The sequence below is a fragment of the Nelumbo nucifera genome, chromosome 6 (assembly GCF_055504915.1).
Source record: "Nelumbo nucifera cultivar China Antique chromosome 6, China Antique-T2T, whole genome shotgun sequence".
NCBI classification, from domain to species: Eukaryota; Viridiplantae; Streptophyta; class Magnoliopsida; order Proteales; family Nelumbonaceae; genus Nelumbo; species Nelumbo nucifera.
This window is the reverse complement of record NC_142654.1, coordinates 48,847,580-48,875,467: the sequence shown is the minus strand read 5'-3', so window position 1 is coordinate 48,875,467 and position 27,888 is coordinate 48,847,580. Positions and strand designations below refer to the sequence as shown.

General features: G+C 33.4%; 1 protein-coding gene across 3 annotated transcripts; it reads right to left on the bottom strand.

The window, feature by feature from the left end:
* Positions 1 to 11,693: 11,693 nt before the first annotated feature.
* LOC104613067 (putative glycosyltransferase At5g11130) lies at positions 11,694 to 24,628 on the bottom strand. 3 transcript variants are annotated; one of them, XR_016077164.1, is made up of 5 exons: positions 24,122 to 24,628; positions 23,903 to 23,992; positions 13,564 to 14,128; positions 13,142 to 13,386; positions 12,219 to 12,358 (listed from the first exon to the last, which is right to left on the bottom strand). XR_016077164.1 is itself a non-coding variant. In XM_010280762.3 (4 exons), exons 1-4 carry the CDS (start codon positions 24,507 to 24,509, stop codon positions 11,854 to 11,856), a joined length of 1,548 nt encoding a protein of 515 aa, XP_010279064.2. In that variant the 5' UTR covers positions 24,510 to 24,627; the 3' UTR covers positions 11,694 to 11,853. The 3 variants fall into 3 exon arrangements, 2 of the variants coding, with proteins under 2 accessions (XP_010279064.2, XP_088745456.1); XM_010280762.3 differs by lacking the exon at positions 13,142 to 13,386 and having other exon boundaries at positions 11,694 to 12,358; positions 24,122 to 24,627; XM_088889330.1 differs by having other exon boundaries at positions 12,216 to 13,386.
* Positions 24,629 to 27,888: the final 3,260 nt, after the last annotated feature.

Here is a 27,888-nt window from a genome sequence, read left to right as displayed (position 1 = left end):
TCACTATCATCTCCTAATTCATTGATTCCAACTCAGTGATTGGTAACTCTACACCAACACATCATTTTTTGCCCAATTATCTTCGTCATCAATTGCAAATGCATTATTTTCTAAAGAATATTGCTCAACTAGATGGTCCTCCATAAAAACATCAACTTATTGTGTAAGTCCATCAACATTCAAGTAAAAAAATCTCTTGGTGATGTTTTCTTGACGGCAAGTCAATTTTTGTCTATATGATCTTTTATGTAAAAGACTTGTTCTACTTTGGAGGCAAAAACAAAAGGCTCAGGTATTTTTAATAAAGTCCTTAAATATACAAGAATGAAACCAAATTCATCATTCTTAATCTCAAGCTTGGAATTATCATTTACCCAATTACATTTAAATAGCAATAATTTTAGATGTCATAGTAGTCCAGCTCGACGATATCCATCAAAACCCCATAGTAATCAACTTATTCTCTAATTGGGTTTCTGTCATTGGCACTTGAATAGCTTAAAGTTTCTATAACCACACAAATTCCACTATTTTGTATTTCCTGGTTTTTCTCGTAAAATGTAGTATGAAAGTGGTAATCATTTATGACACTGCCCGTGTACATTCTTATTCATTGGCTTAGTCCCTAAGACAACCACACTAATTTTCATTAATTTGTTAACTGGTGCAACACAATGTAACCTATTCAATATATAACACTTATTATTATATGAGCTACTCTTAGTTCTAACACATTTTTTATAATAAGAATTTTACTCACGTGATTTCTAAACCATTTTGGGAATTCAATATTATGGACGTCATCCACCTCTCTTGGATGAGCATGAAGATGTTTTCTTTGAGCTTCATGATGATGTTTTTTGTTATAAAGAAATGAAAAAAAAAAAGTTTTCAAAAGCAAAATATTCAATATATAATTAAATGATATTTTACTTACTGAATATATGGGTTAATTGGTTCATAATTGATTAGCACATATTTATGTGCTTTTTCCAATGTGTCTTGATTAAGGTATATCATTTTAATTGTTCCAAAACCACACCCTAGTTGTGAGAAAAGAAACCACCCTTCCTTTATTTTAACCATTTCAACATCATCATTTCTCTTTGGCCTATTAAACCATGTCAATATCTCATCTAAGTATATTGAACAAAACATTAAGCACTCATCTGCTATGTACCCTTCTGCAATGGAACTCTCTGTATAAACTTTATAACATACATATTTTTTTATTGTGCCTAATACATATTGGAATTTCAAAAAATTAAATAAATTAATAATTTAAGTAATAAAGTAGTAATAAACTCTAACACACACACACACACACACACATATATATATATATACCTCTCCATTGTATTCATCCAATGATATTGTATCGGTCCACCAATCTTAGCCCCATTAGCCAAGTGAATGAACAAATGCATCAAAATATCAAAGAATAAAAAAGCAAAAATTGTTTCTAAGTACGAGAGAGTTGCAAAAATTTGATTTCCCAACTTTAAGAAATCCTTTCCCTTAGCCTTTTTAGAGCAGAAATCTATAAAGAAACTGCACAAATCAATTAGTACTACACTAAAATTATAAGGAAAGGTCCATCGAATAGCTAATGGAAGCAATTATTGCATTAAGAAATGATAATCATGGCTCTATAGCCTTGAGATATTGTGTGTTTGAAGATTAACATGTGAAATATTTGATGCATACATCAGGAACCTTCACATTTTTTAGCACTTTACAAAATGTTAGTTTTTCCTCCTTTTTCATTGTAAAGCATGCACAGAGCATCAATAGTTTGGTAGGTGTTATTTGCTTAGGGTGAATTGAATGTCTTATTCTCATTCTTCTTAAGTCAAGATGAACATTAAAATGATCTTTTGTTTTTCTTTAAATATCTAAGAGAGTCCCTATGATGCTATCACATACATTTTTCTGAATATATATAACATCTAGATTATGGCATAATTCAAGAGACTCACAACATAGAAACTTAAAGAAAATGTTTTTTTTCTTCTAACATATTTTCTTTTGTATGTTGCTATTCCCACTCTCTCTATTTTTTTCTCTTTCCTAATCCACCCACAAGACATTAATTGATTCAAAACCTCAAATCCAAATAACTTATTTGGTGATAATCTCTATTCTTCATTACCATCAAAATGATGCTTATTAGCTTGAAATTTGTAATTTGGATCTAAAAATTGCCTATTACCTATATAACAAAATGAAAGTCTTCTTACTGCATGAAGGACAAGTTAGTTCCCCTTTAATGCTCCAACCCGATAAGTGCATATAGGGAAATCACTGATAGTGCATATAGGCTAGGAGTAAGTAATGACAAGATAATTCCTTTTATTTTTATTTTAAGGGTTCCAAGTCGATATCAATGTTCATTACAAGTGCATATAGGCTAGGAGTAAGTAATGACAAGATAATGTATGGCTTCTTTATACACTTCCATGGCGGCAAGTTGTATGGAAACAGAAGCATGGGCCATGTGCTATAAGAAACACTCATATTCTCAAACAGATTGAACCCATCACTAGATAAACCAAGTCGAGCATATTTTATCAAAAGGTTGCCATGCTGGAGAATTATAGGATGTCATAACACATGATCATTAACCCATTTTTCATGATGTCATTTATATCAAAAGTTGTCTTTGATGACATGTATAATCTCTACAGCCTCGGTTTTAACGGGAAGTGTTGAAGTACATTAGCAGCAACTTTTGAATTATTTCTACCTGAATCCAATGCATCCTCATCTTCTCCATGATTGACATTTTTCCACCTTGAAGTACCACAATAAGGACATATTTTTTGTTTGCATTTTCTTTCCAAAACAACATGCAATGTTTTGGGCATGCATCAATTTTAGTGTAGCCAAACTCCAAATCTTTAATTATCTTCTTTGTTTCTTTAAAGTTTTTCAGAATCACTTTACCTTCTAGACATGTATCCATTAAAAATTCAGGCAAATCATCAAATGATTTGTTGCTCCAACCATGTACGCATTTTAAGTGAAATGTCTTATGTGTCCATTCCAACTTTGAGTACTTTTTGCACATAGGAAACAATTATTGTTATTCATCTTTTAACAGTTCTTAAAATGTTTGAAAATACATATTAGGTCCCACTCCGACCTCCAATCCCTTCACAACCACATCATCATTAACATTTCCAATAGGAAATGCATCATATAATAATTCATGAATAACATATGGTGCATTTCAATCTTCTCTTGTCCTCAATTCTTCAAGATGCACATTATCTAATGGCTACTCTCCATGATATATGAAATGTGTAATTTCTCTCAAAGCCATTGGATAGAATATGATCAATCACCACCTCCTTTATCTCCCAACAACAATTGCAACAATGCTTGCATGAACATATGATTTTTTCATCTTCGGATGCATTAGCCTCGACCCTTTTAACAAAGGTTGCTACTCCATTTAGAAATTTGTCAACATCCCTATATTACCCAACAACAAAGTAAAAATCAATTATAATGTTGAGTTGTTAATATGAAACTCAAAATCATTAGAAATATTAATAATTGTTACTACACCTCTCCATATACATCTAACTCCTTTCCTCTATTCTTGATTTTTTTTTCTATAAATTTGAAGGAACAAATCAAATTAAAATCAAGGAATACTATTATTACATCTTTTTCATGGTTACTCAACCAAGCTTCAAACACTTACAAATCCTCTCCATGTGATACAAAATTCCCATGGACTCCAACAATATAAAAAATAATAACTTAAAAAAATGAACAAGGTTTAGACACTTACAAATCCTCTCCATGTGATTTAACATTCCTATGGCACTCCAAAAATATAAAAAATAATAGTTTAATAAAATGAACAAGGTCCAAACACTTACATATTTGTTATGGTTACTTGACCAAGCAATAGTCTGCTATTGCTTGGTGACCCAATCTAGTACTAATAGAAAAACTATTAGTAGATTTCCCTGTCATCAAGACACCCATAACCCAGTTCAATGAGTGACTTAATGTATGAAAAGACCTTAAAAGTAGAAAACACCAAATTAAAAAAAAAATGAATACATTGTAAGTTTTTGAGTTCTTTAAAATCACTTGAACTTTATTTGTATATTTTCAAACTGATTAAGATATTTTTTTGAAAGGCCTAAAAGAGGAGATGGTTTGTATTGCAAATGAAATATAATGAGAGCCATGATATATTGAGAACACTATGGCTGGTTTGGTGATTTATTGATATACTAAGAACAATATGTTGTTGAAAATCACAACAGTTACAACCCATTTGATGCTATAATTCACAACAATTTCAGTCCCTAATCTCTCCATTTCAACCTTTTGTTTTTGGCAACTCTTGTGCAGAATTATTTTTAGCCCTTAAATGACTCTTTTGTCCATTTGTTTTCTGTTGTAAACCTCAATAACTACATCCCTAGACGCTGACTTAACCTCTCTTTACTACTACATTGGTGACCTTACAAAACTATCATATCTGAGTCTTTCATATTAGTTCTTTTGATTTCTAAACTCTGGTGACCTTATAAAAGCTCTATCAGATCTAAATCTTTCATATCAAGGACTGATATGATATACTGAGAACAATCCATTTTCATACAAAAGCCATCAAATCTAAATCTTTGTAAAGTTTATAGCATTTCCATCCACATTCCAATATGTTTTCATTACAAATAACATAAGCACAAGAGGGTGAAAATCCTAGAATAACAAATAGCAATTTAACATTAAATATAGTGCTTCCAAATCTACTTCAACCTACTATGGTCCAAGAAGCAATGGAAAAGGGCCACTAAAGGGTCAATTGGTTGCAACCTGCCATTATATATAGTAGAGACAGAAGGCTTTGCAAAGGTCCTATGCGCTGCAATTTGCAAATAGGTGAGGTCATACCCTGCTATCTTATTATACTTTCTGCTATGAAATATAGTAGAGACAACCTGTTGGTGCCGTGGTAAGGCGATGGAGATTGGTCAGGTCTCTAAAGGTCTAGAGAGGGTGACAGGGAAGAGAGAAAACGTGGGGAAGAGAGGGACAAAGAGAAGGGAGAGTCTACTTCTGAGAAGCCCTAGGTCAAGTTATGTGATATTCTTTGATGTGGGGGAGAGTTATCCCATTTTTATAGAGAGGACCCCAAGGTTATAAGGAGAAGGATCCAAAAGGAGACATTTCCTATTGGGAAATGAGATCTTTATCTTTATGTTGGCTATTAAGGGAGCACCATTGGGGTTTTGCCACATGTCCAATGAGATCCTTCGAAGACAAAGTTTCCTTTCTCTTAAGGATTCTCACATGTAGGCTACATCCCCTTATGGTTTTCCTAGTGGCCACGTGTTAAAGGACAAGATCAGAGATGTTATCACAAGTCTCAGGCGACGCCTATTATTCACCATGTGTTCCAAGTGGTGTTTTATGCTCATTGCAAGTCTGTAATGGTTGCTGAGCTCATCACAAGTCTTTGTGGGTTTTGAGATCATTGTGTATGTGAGCCAAGTCATGGACTCATCACGGGTGTTCTTGTGGTATCGGTTTAGCACCTTCTGTACCCCCACAGTTATGGCAATCAACATATACGTACACAACCATTATTGCATGATTTGATATAAGAAATGTAGCTACCTCTAATTTCCCACTATTAGACATGGTCCAATAACCATTAACAAAAGTGGAACATGAATACCTTGTTTGATGTGTTAGAATACAAAATATAGATAGCCAAACCAGGTTTAATGGTTGGCCAAATTTCAAAAATTTTCTAACCTAACCCGAGAACCAGTTTTCTAGAGATTTTTAAATATGAAATTAAAACTAATTATACCTAATATGGAGTCCAATAAATCGCAACTCCCAGAGTGGTAGTTCACACCCAAAAACCAACCTCCAACTAAAGATGGCATAGTGAATGAGAAGCCAATTCAGCAACATTGTTTTTTGCAAAACTACTATCCAACTGCCTTGGATCGACTAGGTTTTGTGAGCTTGATTTCCCCAACATTTTTCTTGAAAGAATATAGTGGGTAAACTAATAAAAATCAGTTCTTTTAATGCCTAGGTTGAACTAGGGTTTCTAGGAGAGAAGAGAGAATAGGAGAGAGCAAGAGAGGAGGAAGACAAGTTTTGTTCGCCCTCTTCCTCTTAACCCCCTTATATGGAGCACTCTCCTTATCTAATTAGGAGATTATCCAAATCTGATTTGGATATGAACTCTTTTAATAAATAAGCATTATCATCTTAAGAGGATTGGTGTTCCATATCCAGAACCATGCCCAATTTCGACCCAAATCACATGACAACTTAAGTTATCATGTGACAACTTAACTAATCTCAATACTAATGTGCCTTTAGCCCATTTTCTTTAATGTCTCACGTCCCTAGGTGTTGCATGGCCACTTTGGGCCAAATATTGTATGGCGTGGGATCCCACGGAGGTCTCACACAAGTCAATGAGGTTAAGCCGAATCCACTACTCAGGATAGTGAATCCTTGAACCAATCAACATGGACTCAATCTGGGCCCAACATTTACACCTAAATAATCCTTTAATTTAGCCACCCTATGAAGACCCAAGGATAATAGACTTATGTGAGATAACACCCATCAAGTAATCAACCCTGTAATGGTCTCTTACACTTAACCTCTCGACCCATAATCATTAAAACACTACCCATAGGGAAGGATCTCTCCCCTAACTAGAAGATATAGTGTTATACTCTCTGCTTGGATAGATCTCGGGATCAAAACCTTTTTGCAAACCTCTTTCATAAAATAGTAGTATAATAATATATAAATTTATTTTGCAAAATCAAATTTCAAGCATAGATGAAATCCACTATCGACAATTTAAGTTTCCATCAGAGAGTGCAAAACCCGATATTCACATTGTTTGACAAAAAGGTCGATCCTATCACTATGATCATCCACTAAAGTAATTTACCAAACTACCCCAACATGCCCAAATATTTTTGATCCATGATGGATCTTACTGGTTGGCACATAAAAGACAGTCTAGTCCACTACTTAGTGCAATATCATAATCAAGTCTAGAGTTATGCATAACTTTCTAGTTTTGCCCATGTATATCCAAGGTCCAGGGCATAATTGGAAATTGGTCTAGGTTCAGTATGCCTTCCAAACACCTACTACTTGTGCTTAAGGTCTAACCCTAGCAGTTGAGACAAGCTGCTCCAACTATTTGGTAGCACACCAGTGTCAGCCTTGTTAGGATAAACTCTCAAAGTTTATCCAATGACTATGAACATTCTAAACTAATACGAGTCTCATAAGTGTCTAGTTTAAGGAGTAATTCACAGAAAAATACCATCATTCACATGAAATAATAATGTACTTTATTCATTTATAGATAAATGTTTATGTTCATCAATCTAATTGGAGCTAAGGGCATACATTTTCTAATAGTTCCCACTTGCACTTAGGTTCAATCGGGTATTAGCCTTAGTCACATACTGTCTATGTGTCTTTCAAACACTTTTTGTGTTAGCGGCTTAGTTAATGGGTCTGCCACATTTTCTATTGATGCTACCTTCTGAATCTAGATGTTTCCTCTACCAGCAATCTTTCAAGTAAATGATACTTCCTCTCAATGTGCTTTGACTTCGAATGGGCTCTTGGCTCCTTAGTTTGAGTAATGGCTCCAATGTTGTCATTAAATAATGGTACGACTCCTAATTCTTGGACAAATTTCTTCATCTATACTTTTTCCTTGGCAGCCTCACTTGTGGTAATATACTTGGCCTCAGTCATGAAGTCTACTATAAATCCTTGTTTGCTTCTTCTCCAATTGATTACATAGGATCCCAATATAATGATGTATCCGAATGTAGACTTTCTATCATTTGGATTAGACTGAAATTCGACATCTGTATACCCAACCATCTGTAGTGAACTACCATCGAAGACAAGACGATAGTCTTTAGTTCTTTGTAGGTATTTTAATATGTTCTTCAGAGCACTCCAGTGCTCTTATCCTAGGTTGGATTGATATCTACCCACAACACTTACCACCTGAACAATGTTAGGCAAAGTGCACAACATAGCATACATGATGCTCCCTACAAAAGAGGCATAGGGAACTTTTCTCATGACCTCTATCTCCTAAAGGTTCTTTGTTGACATTCCTTTGGAGAGAGTGATTCCATGTCTTAAAGGAATGAATCCCTTCTTGGAATCCTACATGTTGAATCTTTTGACAATCTTGTCAATATAAGTATATTGGGACAATCCAATTATCCTCTTTGATCTATCTTTATAGAGTCGAAGTACCAAGATGTAGAAAGCTTTTCCAAGATCTTTCATTGAGAATTATTGCAAAAGGCATACCTTTACTATCGTTAACATTCCTACATCATTCCCAATGAGCAGAATATTGTCTACATATAGAACTAAGAATGCAAACTTGTCTCCCACTATCCTTCTATAAATACAAGGTTCATCCGGATTTTGCTCAAAATCAAATTGTTTAACTATTGAGTCAAATCGGATGTTCCATCTTTTATAAACTTGCTTTAACCCATATATGGATCTGTTAAGCTTACACACCATGTGTTCCTAATCCTTGACAACAAAACCTTTCAGCTGTTGCATATAGATATCTTCAATAAGATCTACATTCAAGAATGTACTCTTGACATCCATTTGTCAGATTTCATAATCGTAGTGTGTAGCTATAGCTAACAATATCCTAATGTATTTAAGCATGGTCACAAGTGAGAAGGTTTCCTCATAGTCGACTCCTTTCTGAATGTAACATTTTGATACAAGCCAAGCTTTATAGGTCTTAACCATTCCATCAGGGCCATTCTTCCTCTTATAAATCCATTATCAACCAATTGCTTTCACCCCAGGGGGTGGGTCTACGAGAGTCCAAACTCCGTTAGTTTTCACTGAGTCCATCTTGATTTGCATGGCATCTACCATCTTTAAGGAGTCTATGTCTAACATAGCTTTCATATAAGTCACATGATTTTCCTTGCTATCTATGGCTTCCATTAAGTAATTTTCTTAATCATAACCAGAAAATATAGAGAGTTTAGATACCTGAGCAGATCTTCTACGATGGGAATTTATATTTGGAACTTGTGGACTATCTCCCAGTACCCCTGAGTCCTCATCATCAAGAATAACTTCTTGATGAAGATTGTTCAGAATATAGTCATCTTCTAAGAAATGGACATTTCGACTAACAAAGACCTTTTGTTTTCATGGGTCATAGAAGAGATACCCAATAGAGTCTTTGGATAGCCTACAAATAGGCAACGACTGGTTTTGGATTCCAATTTGTTTGCACTTGTCTTTTTGACGTGTGTTGGACAACCCCATATTTTTAAGTGCCTTACACTTGGTTTCTTGCCAATCCAAAGCTCATATGGAGTCTTAGGAATTGACTTGGTAGGAACCCGATTCAACATGTAAATCGCAATCTCTAATGTATGTCCCCAAAAGGATATGGGTAACTTTGAGTGGATGTGAGCATCGGGAAACGGCTCACTTGGGCTAGGAGTGGTGTCGCCACCCATCCATTATGGAAATGGAGGTGATGAGACCTCTAGGATTTATGTCAAAAAGCATTTTGGTCCATTAGTGACTCCAAAACCCAAGGCACTAGCCAAACAATTCCGGGTAAGACTCAGATGGGAGAGGGAAGGGGTTAGGCACCCCTATCCCAGGTCCATTAGGTGGGGCCCACATGGGAACCCGAACAAGTACAAATACAAATGAACAATTATTCAATTGACTATAGGAATAACAAAGCAAAACTAGACATCACAAGAGAATCCTCACAATTACCCTTTTATTATTTTTCATTTTTATTTAAAAAAACTTTTTATTGATTTATTGATTGATTGATTTATTTGTTTTTTTTTTTGAATTTCATTTTACCAATTATTTTGTGTTATTTCCTTATGGGTCCCCAATTGTTTATTTACCTTATGGAATTATATATTTTTTATTTTTTATACTTTATATTTCATCATTATTCTTTTATATTTTCCTTTTTTATTTTAATATTTTATACTACATTATTTATTCATCTTTGCATATCAGATCTATTAAGCCAAACACCTAAATTGTTTAGACCCGCTATTATGAATTTACATTTTTCTTTTTTTTTTATATTTCTATTTTGTTTATTTTTTTTTAATTTTTTGTTCTCTTGTATGCGAATTTGTGCTTAACTAACCTTTCCTACCCTTTTGTTTTAATTGATTTTTTCTTTTTTTTTTTTGTTTCTCTCTTTTTTCTCCTATCATGTTTTATTTTATATTTTTTATTACCCACAAAGTGCTTGACACACGTGTCCTATCCTAGACTAAGGTAATTTCTCCTACTTTATTCTAGAGCTAAAATTGGATTCTAAGTGAAAATGCATGGATTGACACGGTTTGTTTCTAGACACAAGGATTCAACAAGGTATTTATCCTTTAAACCTCCACCAACCGAATAGGCAGGCTTCTCAAGTTGGTGGCTGGTTTGTGGGTGGTCGATGCTATCCAAATGGTTAAAATAAGTATTAATTAATTAATTACTTATTAATAACATGTATTTAATAATTAATTATATAAATACTTATTTTAATTAATTAAAAAATAATTAATAATTACTTGTCTATATTTTATAACTATCATACTATTAATAATCCTATTAATAATTTTTTATGAAATTAAATTATAAACATTACACTATTAGTTGTTAGTCATATTTGATTTATTATTTATTTATTTTCTTTTTTTCTAATAATTATTAATTTATTTAAATAATTAAATTATTTTTTTTATGTTTAATTTTAATTAATAAAATATTAGTTATTAATTATTTATTTCTATTTTAGAAATTATTATGTTTTTGTTAATGTACTTATGAAATTGTTAATAACTTATTTTCTAGTTTAATTATTATTAAATAGAAATCACATTAACTATTATCGTTATTCAATATTAATGAGCTAATAATTTGTTAATTATTAATTATATTTATTTACTTTAATAAATTCATAATTATTAATTTATTGTAAATAGTAATAAATAAATAAATAATACATATTTTTAATTATCATTATATGATTATTATTTATTAAATTTCAATGCATTACAATAAATAGCTAGGAATAAAATGACTGTAGCTAAAGACGATTAACTTTGAAGTTATAACCACGTATAACTAAAATTCCGTGGCTATAGTGAAAAATAGCTTTTACCCATGGACAAAGAGCTCTTTAGGCATGGATGAAACGACTGTAGCTATAAGTCAATATCTACTTTTGCAACTTGTAGCAATGGATACCTTACAACTGTGGTTATAAATATCTTTTAGCTGCAGACAAATAATTTTTAACCACAGACTAACTGTCTGTAGCTAAAACTCAATTTTTTGCCATGAATATGACGTTTTCATAGCTATATATCTCTTGTTTTAGCTATGGTTTCTACGACCATAACTAAAGTGCAATTGCTAAAACTCCATTTTCTTGTAGTGACCTATTCCATTTTGATACTTATTTTCTCATCATAATTAATATGGTTGTAATATTATCATGTGTTAATTTAAAAAGTAGTAAGTTTACTCTACATTGATGAAACCAACCTAAACCATTGACTTACATGAAGTGAAAATCCTTAATTAAAAGCGTGGATTTTTGAATAATGATTAATTAATCTGATTATCACCAATAAAGTTACCATCGAAATAACTGGCTTATGGCAGCCATATGTGTTCATAGTAACGTCTTATCGTTCAATGTTGGTTCTTCGTAAGAAGAATCATCACGCAATTGGGACAACAAAATTGTTGATATATATCTATTTGGAATTATATTACACTATCTTGAATGTTGATTGGGATCCTCACAGAGCTTCGTCGTAGCCATAGGTCATACATGACCATATGAAAAGCATCGTAATCAACTGGAGAAGAATGCCATTTGAAATGTCGTCGCACCTTCAGCACATTCCTCTTCAATGTTGAGTACTGGTCTAAGCTCACTCCATGAAGGATTTTCTTCAGCAAAGAGATGTCTAAGGATGGAACAACAAGAGAGAAACTCTTCCAGTTCAATATGTCTGCAAAGGGTAGATCATAGTGGTCGGCGATAATCAATGGAACACAACCATAGAACATGGCATCCCCGATTCGCGCAGTGTTTACTTCAAAGCCCTTGAGATGGAGGCAGAACTTGCTTACAAGTAGTGCATCAGAGTATGGCGTCGTGAGGCGACCAGAGTTCACAAAGATCTCTGAGTCATTTCTCCATGTTTTGACGACGTCCATGCGTATCCATGAATTCATTGCTCCAGCAAAAAAGGCTAGCTTTTCCCTGAAAGTCATTTCTCAAACAGATGGAAGGCACGAGTGTGAGGTTGTAGTAATTGCTAAAGAAAGCTAGGATATTTATTTATATGCTTTTCTCATTTGCACTTTCATACATTTAAATAAAATCGCATTGCAAACAAATGGGCCATGTATTTTAGGCTGTATGGTTCGCAGGAATAGGGGTCTGGAATCCGAATCGGAATGTCCAACTGTCTGGCTGGGCAGAATTGGAATCCCATTCTCATTCCTGGTAGAATGGCATTCCCCTATTTGATGTAAATGAAATGGTCATTCTCTCTCCCTCCCTTGAGAATGAAATCCCATTCCAGTTAGGGTCTATTTGGTTCGCAGTTGGAATTGGAATCAGATCCTTCGGAATTGGAACCAAAATGGTCTATTCTCATAATCTGTTTGGTTATAGGAATGGGAATGAAAATTGAAATCAGCACGAATGGGATTTCATTCCCAAGAGAGGGGCAGGGAATGGTCATTCCCTCAAATGGGGGAATGCCATTCCAGCAAGAATGAAAATGGGATTCCGATTCCACCCAACCAAACAGTTGGAATAGGAATAGCCCATTCCGATTCCGATTCCAGACCCATATTTCTATGAACCAAATGGGGCCTTAGTTTTAATTTCGATTCTGAATGATTTCAATTCCAATTCCAATTCTGATTCCAACTATGAACCAAACAGACCCTTAAAAAATATGGGTCAAAAACCCCCAACCCTGGTGACAATGGGATGTAATCCCAACTCTCCACTACAACCAATCAGAGACCATACCAACTTAGCCATCATGTCACTCAGCAGACACTGGATATGCTGCAAACACAAGTATGTGAATCAGAATGTGTTACCAATTATGAGTAAACATGCCAGTGTTTGTAATTGTAATTGGTTACTTAGCCTAATTAATGCATTTGTATTTGTAGTAGATCCCTAGAACACATGGCATCCCCATCACTTTGAGAAGTCACGTAGAATTGCAGGCTCTTCATGTAGTATGCCAATGGACCCTAGCATATACCCTATCACCATTAACCCACAAATTGGTTCTAGTGTATGGCACCTTACCCCCCTGTGAGGGCCAAATCTCCGCATAACATGTACAAGAAAAAAACAAAAACTAGGCCAACATATAGAATTGCAAATAGGAATTAAATCAACTATACCCAAGGAAATGGAAATTGAAAGAAGTGGATTACCTCTTTGATGAAGAAAGTGTGGGGGGATCACCTTTTCTTGGCCATATTTGTGGCACTGATGCATCCTTGTGAGCAACATAAGCAGTTAAAAAATAGCTTGAAGAACATACAACCTGAATAGAACTGAGCTTCACTTGTTCTGCTTTCCTTGTTGCTGTGCTTCCAATGGAATGACAAGCAACATAGAAATGGTCAGCCCCTCCACTCCGGTTCCAGTAGGGATAAGTATGGCTGATGTTATGGAAGTATGCTTGAACAAAGGCCGGAATTCCGCCGACACCCACTCGCCGGTCATGTCGCAATGCTGCAATGGAGAAAGGCATGTAGAAGAGATCTGCCTCTGAAGGGTCCTTGGTGATGAAGTGGCTCTTCATAAGAGCCTTCTTGAAGTAAGCTTCACTGGCATAATTCCCTCCTGGTTCATAATTCACCGGCACTAGTGTGTTTGCAAAGGGATCATCCTTCCTGTGTGGATACACATATATCTTAAAGCTTCTATTCATCTCTTTATAGTCCTCCAAAAATATTTCTTTGTCATGGAAAACTTCTTCGTTCACATTATTTCCTGATCCATAACAACCAAGAGTTTTCAGTTAGTCGTTTTTTTTTTTTTTTTTGGTGCTTTTGCTTTGTGGTTCAAGTGGTTAAAGACTAGACCACATTATGCAGGGCCAAGCTAGGCCTGGATTTTTATGGCCTGACTTAACCTAGCTGACACCATGGATAAAATTTAACCCATCTGGCCGCGTTATATCAAAGCCCAGTAAGGCCCAATTCAGTACCATTTTGGATCTTCTGCAATGCAGACTTGGCCAATCCCAAATATTAGAATGATGGATACTCGGGTCCGACCACAGCCCGAAAGTTATACAAACAGGCCAAAATGAGGTTAGTTAGGCCAAACCAAGACAAAATTACTATTAAATGTTTGCAGTGATTAGGGAGATTAGGCCAAAATGTTTGCAAATTAAGCCTAGGTATGTAAATATGTAGAGTGTAAAACTTTGTAATTTGGGAAGAATATAAATACAAATATATATAGTACAAATATATACAAAATAATATAAAATATAAAGTTTTGCACTCTACATATTTATATATATACTCCTTCCAAACTGAGCGTAGGATCAATTTGCAAAGATTATAAATACAAATACAATTACATTTTACATATGTGTATTAGTAATCCTTTCAAACTGAGACTTGGAGGAAGACAATGTGCCAAAACAATAAATTTCTTGAGTGGTCAATAACTGCACCTGAATACACCCGACCCAATAACTAGGAAATGATAGGAAAAGAGAAGCGAAACAAAAGAACAATGGCAGGAAGGAAAGTTTTAATTAAATGTGTGAAATTGAACAAATCGGAGTAGAATGAGATGACACTTTTTGTGACCACCGTTCTGAGTAATCCGGATCTATTCTTCACATCAATATCACAGTATGTCCTGGCCATACATCAGGAATATCTCCCACCTATTATCTATATATTAAAGGAAGGTCATCAGGCTAAAGCTTCTTCCATTCAGACACCTGGCCATACAATATCGTAGCTCAACGGGTGCTCCCACTCTTGAAAAAAAAAAATAGGAGCGGTTACATTTTCAAATACAATGAGTCAATGAATTGATTTAATCCTCAAATCAATAAAAATCTAAAAATGGGCACCAATATTAAAAACTGCCTAAACATCAATTTATTCGGCAATTCAAATGGAACACCCTCTAGCAATGTAGGGGCATTAGTTAAGACTTAAGAGATAAAGACACATTTTTCTATTTTCAAAAAAAAAAAAAGACACGTTTTTCCCACACCAATTAAAGACAAAGTTATGACCCACTAAAATTGAAAGAGACTATAAACCCCCGTCTTCTTCTAATGGAATTATATTCATTTTGAATTGTTTTTCTATTATCCTCTTCTTCTTCTTCTTCTCTGATATTTAAACCGTTCTACTTCTTATCTGATCTTTATTCTGTATGATATTCACATCTTTCTCCAACTCAGTTCATACAACTAGCATTTAATCTAAGCAATTTAGACGGGAGGTTCTATCATGAAGATACATGTTATTGAGGTTAATCTTTATAAATCTTACTGAATTTTACATTCCCGAACCATCCACACCGGTATCATTAGAACATAACTGGTAGGAAGCGATGCACAAGTGAAGGGAGAAGAGGAAAAGACGACAGTGTTGCAGCTAGATAGAGATGTAATGGTACATGAACAGAATATCTATCTTAATCAGCATTATCGTCTCCACAATCAGTGTCCCCGACTACCGTCGAAGGTGGAAGAGAACCAACGCCTCGCTCGGATCTGCTTCTGACAATCATGAGAGGAGGTAATGGATGGTTTTTCTATGATGGGTGGGAGAGCCAAGACCAGAAAATCGAAAGAGATTTTTTCATGTAATCCAGTGAGGTAGGCTTCTAAAATATTTTTTCCCCAAAAATGTTCCTTTTTAGTAATTTTTTTTTTCTTTTCAAAACTGGATTAGTTGGGAATTGGGGTCACTGAAACTTGGAGGAGAAGCTTGAGGCATATCTGAAGACATTGTCTTTAGAATGTATTTGCTTCGACTCAATTCCACTGAATTTGCTGTTGAGTTACAGGCAAATCCATTCTCATGATACAACAGAGCCTTGGCAAGAGTCTGCAACCAACAAAGTTGAAGATTCTTTGAATAAACCTTCTGTGAGACAGTAGCAGATTGAACAGAGAGAGACAAGAGTAATTTTCGAAAAGCTTGTGTGTGCATTTGCTTGATTCACGCTCTATAAATAATTTCTGAAGAGTCATGGAGTAGAGGAAGGTGCTGATTCAGAAAATGTTCCTTGAACAGTCAAAATTTCAAACATTGTGACTGTTAAAAAGGTAATTAACAGTTAATGATTGTTAACTTTGAATAGTGCCTCTTGATCACACTTGATCGAATCTTGATCGTCGAAACTAGGGGTGGCCACAAGCCTTGCTCTTCACGAGCTACTTGAGCTTGGCTAGTGAAAAGCTCAGTTCGGCTCGGTTTCAACCAAGCTTCGAGCCGAGCTCGAGCCCAATTTATAGGCTCGTTTATTAATTGAGCCGAGCTCAAACCTAATAAAGCTAGGCTCGTGAGGCTCGCGAGCCGAGCTCGAATAGCTACATATATACATACATACATATAATAATAATAATAATAATAATAATAATAATAATAATAATAATAATAATAATAATAATAATAAGAAGAAGAAGAAGAAGAAGAAGAAGAAGAAGAAGAAGAAGAAGAAGAAGAATAGTAGTAATAATAATGTTATTATTATTATTATTATTATTGTTATTATTATAACAAAATATAAAATTATAGAAAATAATATATATAATAAAAATATTATATATAATATTTTTAATTTATATATAATAATAACTACTTATTATAATTCTTATTTTTTTAAATATCAAATAAAAATATTTTTTTATTTTTATAAAACATTTTTCTCAAGTCGAACTTGAGCTTACAAGCTTTTGACTCGAGCCGAGCTCGAATAGCGCTATTCGGCTCGGCTCAGTTCGGCTCAAATCCACCCCTAGTTGAAACATCAACGATCAGCCTCCATACTCTCCTCTTTATTTCTGAGTATAAATAAACTCCTATTTAAAAACTCAAAACAAGTTGTAATTGATCAATCAAACCCCATTGGATTTAATCTCTAATGAGATTAAAATCCAACACTATCCACTGGTGCACTTTGTTGGGCCACTCAAACTCAGTTCGTCTCTCTTGTGGGGTCTTTGAAAGAATTGATATGAAGAGCATAAAGAGAAAGGAAAAAGTTAAGACCAAGGACAACAAGCTTAAGTAAAAGAATATTCACTCATTTTCTTTTGTTTTCTTAGCAGTTGTTTGGTATCGCTGTCGTTTCCTGGAGCAACGACGCCACATTAGCGTCACATTGGAAAAAATGGTGCTCCATGAAACAGGCATTTGTTTGGAACCATTTTTCCATAAAAAACGGTGCTCCAAGCCATGCATCGGAAATCGGGAAGCCATGGCTTGGGGCAACGCCAAAGTTGGTGTTTCTTGGAGCTGCAGTTCGTTGCTTCCAATAGGGTAGTGATGTGGCAATGGATAATGGGCACCAGTGCTGAAAACGTTTCCTAGAGCAATGGTACCAAACAGAAAAAAGTTGTTGTTGCTCCAAAAAACGTCTTACCTGATAGCAACGATTCCAAACAAAAATAAAGGCACCGTTTTCTAACTCCAAGCCACACATCAGTAGCACCGTTGATAAAAACGAAAATAAGAAAAAATACGGGAGAAGTGGGGAATTCAATTTACCCTCCCCTTATACCAAAATTGGTAGTACTATTCATGTCTTCTTTCATTATCGGCCATTCATTCTCCCTCTCATTTCCAATATTATGGTTTAGGAAATTGATGGTCTCTTCTTCATCCAATGCACTATCTCCCTATCCAGTGAATATTTATTAAGAACTGCTTCCATCATCGAGCTGTGCAAAACACTTGGGGAGATTTTAAATTACCACCATACCCTGTCCTTTTGCCCTACTATTTAGAGGTGTAAATTGGGCTATATCGCCTACGGCCTAGCACAAACTTTGACTGGCCTGGCATGGTCCAATATGACGGTCCATGGGCCGTGCTAGGCCTGGCACGATCATGCGGGCCGTGTTGGTCCTGGGGTTTTAGGTCCACGGGCCGATATAGCATACCAGCCCACAGCTCGGCCAAGCACGGCCTATATATATTATATATATTTTTATGTATTTTTATATATATTTATATATATTTATATAATATTATATAATAATATATAGTATATAATATATTAATAAAATAAATATTTTTTTTAATTTTATTATACTAATTTATTTAATTATTGTATATATAAGCAATTGTATACACAAAATTCATATAAAATTAAAATTTTAAGTTTTTTGTCAATTTTGTTTAAATAAATAAATTTGGCCCGATGAATGGCCCGACCTGGTCCAAGGCTCAGCCCACGGGCCTGGGCCTTGGACCTTCCAAAATTTTCACCGGAGAGGGCGGCATGGCCCGTAACAACCTGCGGGCTAGCACAGCACGGCCTGCACTTTACACAGGCCACCCATGAGTCGTGCCATGCCGGCCCGGCATGGCCCACTTTACACTTCTACTGCTATTCTTGTATCCCTCTTAATTACAAAATTCCTATAGCTTTCAAGGAATCCTAACCAAAAACATAAGCAAAAACATGAAACATTTCAAACTTGGTGGCCATTAAATTCAAATCCATTTGAAACCAACAAAGTTTAAGATATTTAATGGCTGAAATTAATCACCTTGAAGATTAATTAGTTAATTCAATTTTTATACAAACTAATTAGATCGTTCAGTCATCATCAACCCTTTTTTTAGGTAAAATGCTTTGGATTAATCAATACAAATTGGTGAGAGTATATCACATATGACGAAATGTCAATTTGATGTTTCTATAAATAACCTCACACACGTAAACAGTCTTAAACAATATTTGTATGCCAATTTGTATTGGTCAATCCAAAACGTTTGAAGTAGAAACAATAAAGCAGATCTAATCATTTGAGAAAACCTGCTCATTTTATTTTCTATTCAGAATATATCATATATATATATATATATATAATAACAATTTACAAAGGAATCAACTTCAAATAATTTACTAATATATATCCTCTAAGGTAAAATATTAAATATTATTGAAATTAATTTCAAATTTATATTCTATTTATCAGGACGATGAAAAAACCAAGATTTGGTTGTTGGTGTGTGCATTGATTTGGTATTGACATTCCTTAGAAACCTGAAAGTTGTAGGCAATTAGGTGCAAACAAATGATTAAGTTAATTGCAAATAATATTTTCTGGTATTATCAAACCATCAACAACTAATTTATGAGGTCTACATGTTATTTTTTGTCAATCTCCATAAAGTGTTGGTGGTTAAATCCACTTTATTGAAAAGTGATAAGATAAATGCTACATTAATGAAATCGTTAAATAGTAAAACATGAATAAATATTACATAAATTAATTAAAAATAATAATTTGGTAAAATAAAAATGATTACTTAAATGAAAAACATTAAATATAAATGCATTAAAACATTAGATATGAGACTAACTTAAATAAAGACTTCATATGATTGACTTCCATTTTTAGATAAAATAAGTTGTTAATTGCAAATTAAATTTGATTTAATTATCTAAATTAAATAGGAAACCAAAATCAAATTTATCATATAAGCGTAAGTCATAAATCTCAAATGATTTAATAAATGGTGTGGGCCCATTCTTCTAGACAAATATAGTAAGTCTCTTAAATCAAACAAATCTATAAAAATGAAATAAAAAATCTAACCTAAATTTTTAATATAGATGATTTTAAATGAGTTAACCAATGTTCTCATAATTAAATAATAAAAATTTAAAAATAAATATAAACATTACAAAAATTATAAAAAAATTGTGAAAACATTTAGACACATGTTATCTATTTACCATATCAAACAACAATAAGCGTACTAAATAAAAGTATTTTTATTCAATGGAAATGAAATAAAAGATTTAAAATTGACCCAAAAATGAAACCATTTTCCTATCCAAGTGGTGTGGGTCAACGGTTCAATCTTTTAGGTCAAATGAATCAACCCATGATATAAAAAATAAATAAACAATAAAACTTATAAAAAAGATAGACACAAAAATTATTAAAAGAAATAGTAATTTTGTAAAAAAACATTTGGATGCATCTCTAATATTATGTATTCATCATATTAAACAAAAATAAGTGTGATAGATAAAAGTTATTTTTATTAATGGTAGAAATGGAATAAAGAATTAACTGACATAAAAGGAAAACTATTTTTGCATCTAATTGATTATCAGTGGTCCATAGAGAGGCAAATTACATGGACTTAACTCGAGCTCAAATTGACCCAATTCATAATTTTAGATAAGCTAGCTTTGATTTTTCGTCCTCAACTTGGGCCTAGGCCTAGGTTCAAAAGTTTAGGCTTTTTCATTCTTTAGGTTGGGCCCAAGCCTACCCCTTAGGTAGCTAAATTTAGGCCTAATTATATGCATACAATCATAAATACATATATAGCACAAATTTGCATGCATGCATGTACATGTAATTATACACACACATTTTATGTCGAATTTTGTCATTGAGCTAATTGATAGAACCAAGGCAAATATTAAACCAAGTGCATAAAATTTCAATGCAAGTTGGACTCAAGTTGGATAAGTCAAGCTTGACTTTGTTTTAAAGCCTTAGGTCCAATGCATAGGGTTGGGTTTGGTCTATGTTAAGATTAAATTCAGCCCAACCTACTTGACTTGCAACATAATAGAAATAAAAAATAGATATTATAGAAACAAAAGAAAATAAAAAAATACATAAATTTTATAGAAAATTTTGACACATCTTATATATCATTAACTTATCATATCAAACAAAAATAAAGGTGATAAACAAGAATTATATGGAATAAAAATTTAGAGTTCCCAAAATTGAGATTGCTTTTTTCAAGTCAAATAGGCCACAACATGATGTCATAAATATATAATAAAATTTTAAACATAAATAGAAATAAAAATATTGAAAACACAAAAAGTTGTCTATAAAATGGATATTTATCTGAAATTGCCACGTGCAACAAACATGCATATTTACTAGTAGACAATAGAAAGAGAAAAGAGGGGAGGTGAGGGGTCCTCCCACTAGGAGCTCATAAATACCTCTTCCTCCTTTCATTTTCCATACATGATATTTATTTTTAAAATAAATAACAAGACAAAATTAAAACCCACATGGATCTTTATTGTCTCTCATAAAATCCATATTTACTCTCTAATAAGTCCATTCCTCTCTCTCTCTCCACCCACCTTAATAGTTAATCTCTGTAATATATCCCCTCTCCATTAAATCCCTCTTTTCCTCTTAAATCTCTCTTAATCCTTTTTGGCTCTCTACAATAGAGTAGAATTGTAAATTAGATGGATTGGGCTAGGTTAAGGGCCAACCCTAAATATGAGTCTTTAATTATCTTTGTTAGTTCAATTTTGATTGGGGTGGGGGGGTATCCCATCACCCAAACCCTTAACCCTCTAACCTTAATGGTAGTGAGATTTAATCCTAAGTCTTTGCTACAACTGAGCGACCATCAATTGGTTTCCATGCTAAGTAATTGATTTATGTATTTCTCATAATATATTTAAGCTATATGAAAAGGAATAGGTTTGAAGCTCAATAACTAAAAAAATATTTTTTCTATTATTTTATATGTAAAAACTAGAAATATATAAAAATTTTGACGAATCATTGTTACTTCATTTGTGCCAAGATGGCACTTTCCTACTTTCTAGTTTCTTCAAAGGCATTTGTCTTAATTGAACAAAATAACTCAATTGCCCAAACACCACTAAGACTTTTAAAACTCAAGTGCCACAAATTGAAATTTGAGACCAACAATTATTTATTTATTTATTTATTTATTTATTTTTGTATAGTGGGGCTGCAAATATCGGGAAAAGTTAAAGAAAAGATCATCTCCAATCAAACAACCAAGCACAAAGTTAAATCTTGCAAAAGTTTTCAAAACATTGTATATTGAAACATGTGACCAAATTATTGGGTCAAAAGGGTTATGGTTCAATCACCTAGGTTGAACAAAGCGGGTTCCAATTAGAAATAGGGTCGAGTGATGGTTTGAATGGTTTAATTGTGAGAGTCAACATCAAGTTGAAAACATTGAACAAAACACCATAAAAATTATAATCCATCTATATTCCATTTGAAAATAATAAACATTAATTAACCATAGGAAAAGTAATTTAGTAAGTTACTTAAATAGAATTAATGAAAATAATTATTAATTATTGTTATTGATAAAATATTTTTATTAATATAATAAAATAATTTAATTAATTAAAAGTAATAAGATAAATTGAAAACTAATATCAATTTAAAATTAATACAAAACTATTTAACATTTATTAGTTTATAAATAATTCTTACTAATTTAAAACAAACTTAAGTCCCACTAAAAAAATAAAGACTTGATATAGTTAACTAAATTTAATAAAGATCAACAAAATCAAAACTTAATAAAAATTATTAATTTTTAATATAGTTTAATTAATTTAAAATCAATTTAAATTCCATTTAAAATAGGAAAATTTATAAAAACCTGCTTGGGTTTTCTAACAATCTTGTGAAACTCCCCTGTGTTTTGATTTTAAATAAAACCTCCTCTATTGTTTTGAAAAAAGGTGCAAATACTTTCCTTTCGTTAGCATTTCAAATTAAAAATGCTAATGCAATCCATTAATTTTTTAAATACCAAATTTATCCTTAACCAACTTCATTCACATGTAAAATTACTAAAATACCTTAAAAAAATATTAATTTACTTTCTTTTATTTCACTTCGGCCTTTTCACCTTGGTCAATGAAGAGTAGGGAGAATTACTCTTTGAAAGTTGTCTAGAAAAATAAATTAGTGGAGGGTAAAGTTAAAACTTTAATTTGTGTATGATAGTGCCCTAATAGTGATAAAGATATATTAACTTCAATATCTTTGTTATTGAAAAGCCAGAGGAATAGGATATTTGCATTTTTTTTTTCAAAACTGTAAGGGAGACCTTTTGTTAGAATCAAAACACAAAGGTGGTCCATAAAATTGTTACAAGAAGAAGTTTTTTATAATTTTACCTAAAACTAATACAAAAATAATAACAAACCAATAAAAATTGATGGAAAAAATTAACATTAAGATAGAAAATATAATACAAATCTAAAACATAAAAAAATAGAAAATTGCCCACTCTCACTAGAACAACTTTAGATTATGACCGAATAAATTAGACACAACCCAAATATGCATCGCATGGATTCCACTAGTTACTTTTTAAATCTTAATCCCAAACATCCTCTCTGTGGAGGGTCGGTGTGTGAGAATTTATTTTATCACAAAACTGAGTGGGGACGTAAACCTTTGCTAGTACTTGAACCGCCCCCAAAATAAAAAATAAATAAATAAACAAAATATAATAAAAAAGTTTAAATTCATGGAATTGAATTTGATGGGTTGAATAAGGGAATTAATTTACAAGGACCCCACCGCACCTGTGGACACATATTCCCAAACAAGGGAATGGAATTGGACAACCTCAATATTGTCTCCATGTATACGAAAAACCATATATCCTTCACTTAAACACCATCAAATTATAGACAAATCTATTCATTTGTCGACTGAAAAATCTATATATAAAAATTCAAATAATAAACTAGACTGCATACCATTCGATTCAATAGATCGATTTATCTCGACAGGTTGATGGATATCAACTCCTTGGCGACTGCGGTTGTGGACTGCTGGTGCCCGATCCTCTGAAAACAAATAAGAGACCATTTTCAAACAAAACTCTTCTCAATTCTCCTCTGGAAATTGCTAATGAATTCAACGAATAACTAGGCCCATAATCACTAAAGAAGATTAGAAGAATCTCAACTACTTGCCACTTGAATCAGTACTAGGTCGGAGAGTCACCATTGCAGCAGCTGGTTGATGATTCCCAGCTCCTTCACGGTTGGAGTTCAAAACCAACTTTATTTCACCAGCTTCATCCGACTTGTCGGGTATGCCAGAAGCACCTTTGGGAGGATTTTGAAATGAGAGTTGAACGATTTGGTTGGATACTTTTGAGGACCCAATTGATGGTTTTAGCAGATTCGAATGGTGGTGCTGGTGGTGATGCATGAAAAGTTTTGAGGTTGAAGATATATAGACAAAAATGAAAAGAGAAGTAAGAACAGCCAAGGATGTTGGTACGAAGATTAAGCTTCTAAATGGATCCGACAAGCTTGGGCGAGTGAGATAGTAACACAGAAACCAAGAACGAGCCATGGAGGATATAATATAAGCTCTGTGTGTGCCTGCGTGAGAGAGAGAGAGAGAGAGTTTTAACTTTTTATTTCAGTGCCAACTGCATAGCTACGTTCCAAGTCGTGAGAATGGGTCCTAAAAGAGCTGGCAACTTGTTTTCAGTTTCCAGATTTCTTTTCCTGGCTTCTAAAACAAGTCTGCTTATAACAAGAAAATTTTCAAAAATTTGTAATCAAAGATCCAAGTTTAGGCATTTAATTTGTGGTTGAAATTTGTGACAGGCAACTACTATCACATCAAAAAGAGGAAACAACAACCCTAATTAAGAGACCATATATGCATTCTCTGTGATTCTATGTTTCTGGTTTTTCCTTGAAGACATGCTAAACGCGTTCAATACTTTTGTTTAGCAATTAGGACAAAGTCACAAATCAGGTGGTTTTCCTCTTTTTCCAAGTGTGAGAAAAGGAGTGACTTATCAAGGAATACATGGTGTTGTGCTAATATCATCAGAAACAGACTTTGGAAGAATGAAAAAAGCTACTCCATGTCAATTTCTCTCCTCTCCTCATTTGGGTGGAAAGTGAGAAGGCGTGTAACAGGACTGTCTGTTCAATCTGATCAAAAGAAAAGTAATTAATTTGTTATTTCCTTTTTTTATCCTTCAGCTTGGAGCAGATGGGTGAAAGCAGTTGACTTTTCATTTCCCAGTATCTATCTTTAACATGCATGGAACCTTTATAACCTTGCCACAGGTGAGAATCTCTCTCTCTCACACACACACGGTTAAGCATGATTTCTTAAATTATATGACATTCATGTTCTTCCTTAGATGGTAGTTGGTAAGGTGTCGTTTTCCACTTTTTTTTTATTATTGAAAAGTAATTATAATAAAGAGACACCATTACAAACTGGTTCTGCCAGCTTGTGGAGTGAATCCGCATCCTCTGCATCGAGGATGCAGAAATCATAAGATGACACGTCATTTGCAAATTTAAATTTAATCCACTTAACCGTGGTTTGGACTCAAAAGATTTTAGCTTTTAAAAGGGAAATTCTTTAAAATTTATCATAATTTTTTAACATTTCCCTTAAATTCACCATAACTTCAACGTAAGCCTAAAATATAATTTTCATGATCAAACTGCCCCTATATGGCGAAGCAGCCTTATTAAACATATGTTTATGACTAAAATGCCCTTAAGCACCCAACTACCTTGTCCATTTAGTGTAAAACATTTAGGAAATAATAACAAAATTAAATAAAAATATAAAAGAGAAATAGTAAAAAACATAAAATATTGCACAAAATATAAGAAATTTGCAAGAAATTTCAGGAAAATTCAGAGGAAAATGCAAAAATTAAAGAAAAAGTAAGAATTGCATAAGAAACACGAAAAAATATAGAAATTTTAGAAAATACATTAAATGATAAGAATTGGAGAAAACACACAAAGTTATAAAAAATTAAAGACATATGTTTCAGCCAAAATCAAGGCAAATGGGTAGGTTTGGTTAGGTTGGGTGAGGATTGAATATCAACCCACCCATATTGACCCACCAACCCATTTTCCACCCATAGTTATTGACCCTAATGGGTCACATGTGTCACAACCCATCTTGACCCTCACCCACCCTAACCCATCCATCTGACCCACTAACTCAAACTAGACTTTCTTTTTTACTTTTTTAGTTTTTCTCAATGAAACATAGAAATATATATTTCAATTTTACACACACACACAGAAATATATATATATATATATATATATATATATATATATATATATATATATATAAATTGATTAACATTTTCAAAAATATGTATTTCAACTAAAAAAGCAAAACTTGCAAAAAACAAGTACACAAATACATGTGTGTATATTGCAATAATTGTAGAAAATACAAAAAAAATCATACAAATGTCAAATGATTATATATTGCAATAAAAAGAAACAAAAAAATTATAGAAAAATAAAGAAAATGATAAAATTAAAAAATATATATATTTCAAGTTTCAACTAAAAACAAAATTTTCAAAACAAAAAAAAGGAAATTTGATAAAAGTTGTAGGCATTGTGGACTTCAGTTAGTGGTTGGACTCCAAAAATCCGAAGAGAATGGCAGTGAAGACGAAGAGAATCGGAGATAGGGAGGAAGAAGAGGAGAGTTGGTGTTAGCACCTGATATTTACTCGGTCATACACTTGAACCCCATTTCACCCCCAACACCCATACCAACCTTTCTAATCCCTTTGAAACACCAAATAACCTGAAGAACCCAAATCTCATCCCAAACACCCACATATCCACCATTAGATCTACCCAATGTCAATCTGACGACTCCGATTAAATCCCATCTATACCTCAACCACTATATCAAACACTATGTCTAGACCCAGGACCTCCCAAAATACTGACCCATGAAATTTCATCCCAAGATTTCTTTGTTTTCCCTTCAATCAAATCAAGATTCCCTTTTGAGTCCTCTCGTTAGCCTGAAACACCTGCAACCCAAATCTCCTTGATCCTAACACCTTTGAACAATCTAACCATACGATTGAACCATAGACACACCCAAAGACCTACTAATAAAGTTTCAATCCAAAATTTCTCCATTTAACACTCTACCAAACCAAGATTCCATTTCGTACCCTTTCATAAACCCTAACTCCATGATCTTAACCCTCTAGAACCAATAAGATATAACTATCAGACCCTAGACATCCTAAAGTCCCTACTTAAGAAATTTCAGCCCAAAATACCTTTGTTTACCCCTTCACCACACAAAGATTCAGTTTCAAAGCTCAAGATTGACTAAAGCACTCCACCTCTAAATCTGCCTAACCCAGTTGGGCTAATCTAACTCCACCATTCAGTCAAGAATGCTCAAAAAACCCACACTTGCCAAATTTCAACCAAACACACCCATATTTACACACTCACTCAAAAATATTCTATTTTGACTAATTTTATAGGCCCGTACACCCAAAATCATTGTGTAGGCTCAAACCCATGTCAACCCTCCAATCTTTAACCCAAAACCCCACCATTAGATTGGAATCTCAGTTTGGCCCTCCTTGAAACCGAATTGACCAAAATACCCCAACTTTTTAAAATTACTAAAATACCACTTAAAAGCCCCAAAATTATTAAAAATGCCCTTAGCCCCCCTATTATAAAAAACCAAGCAATCTTCTCATTTAACCCAATCTTTCGATAGCACTGTTCATTGCTACTATTCATCATCTTCCCCTTCAAACAATGACGGTGAATCCCTTTCCCCCCGATTGTTTCTTTTCTTTCTCTTTTTGTTCCCTAATTACTTTTCATTCTTCCTTATCTTATTCCCCTCCCTCCCTTTCATTTTCCCCTTATTTTAGTCACTCTTTCACCACCAA

Coding starts and splice junctions, on each gene's coding strand:
- LOC104613067 (XM_010280762.3), bottom strand. CDS start 24,509: ATGGCTCGTTCTTGGTTTCTGTGTTACTATCTCACTCGCCCAAGCTTG. Junction 23,993..24,121: donor ACCTAGTACTGATTCAAGTG/GCAAGTAGTTGA, acceptor ATTTGTTTTCAG/AGGATCGGGCACCAGCAGTC. Junction 12,359..13,563: donor ACACTTTCTTCATCAAAGAG/GTAATCCACTTC, acceptor AATGACTTTCAG/GGAAAAGCTAGCCTTTTTTG.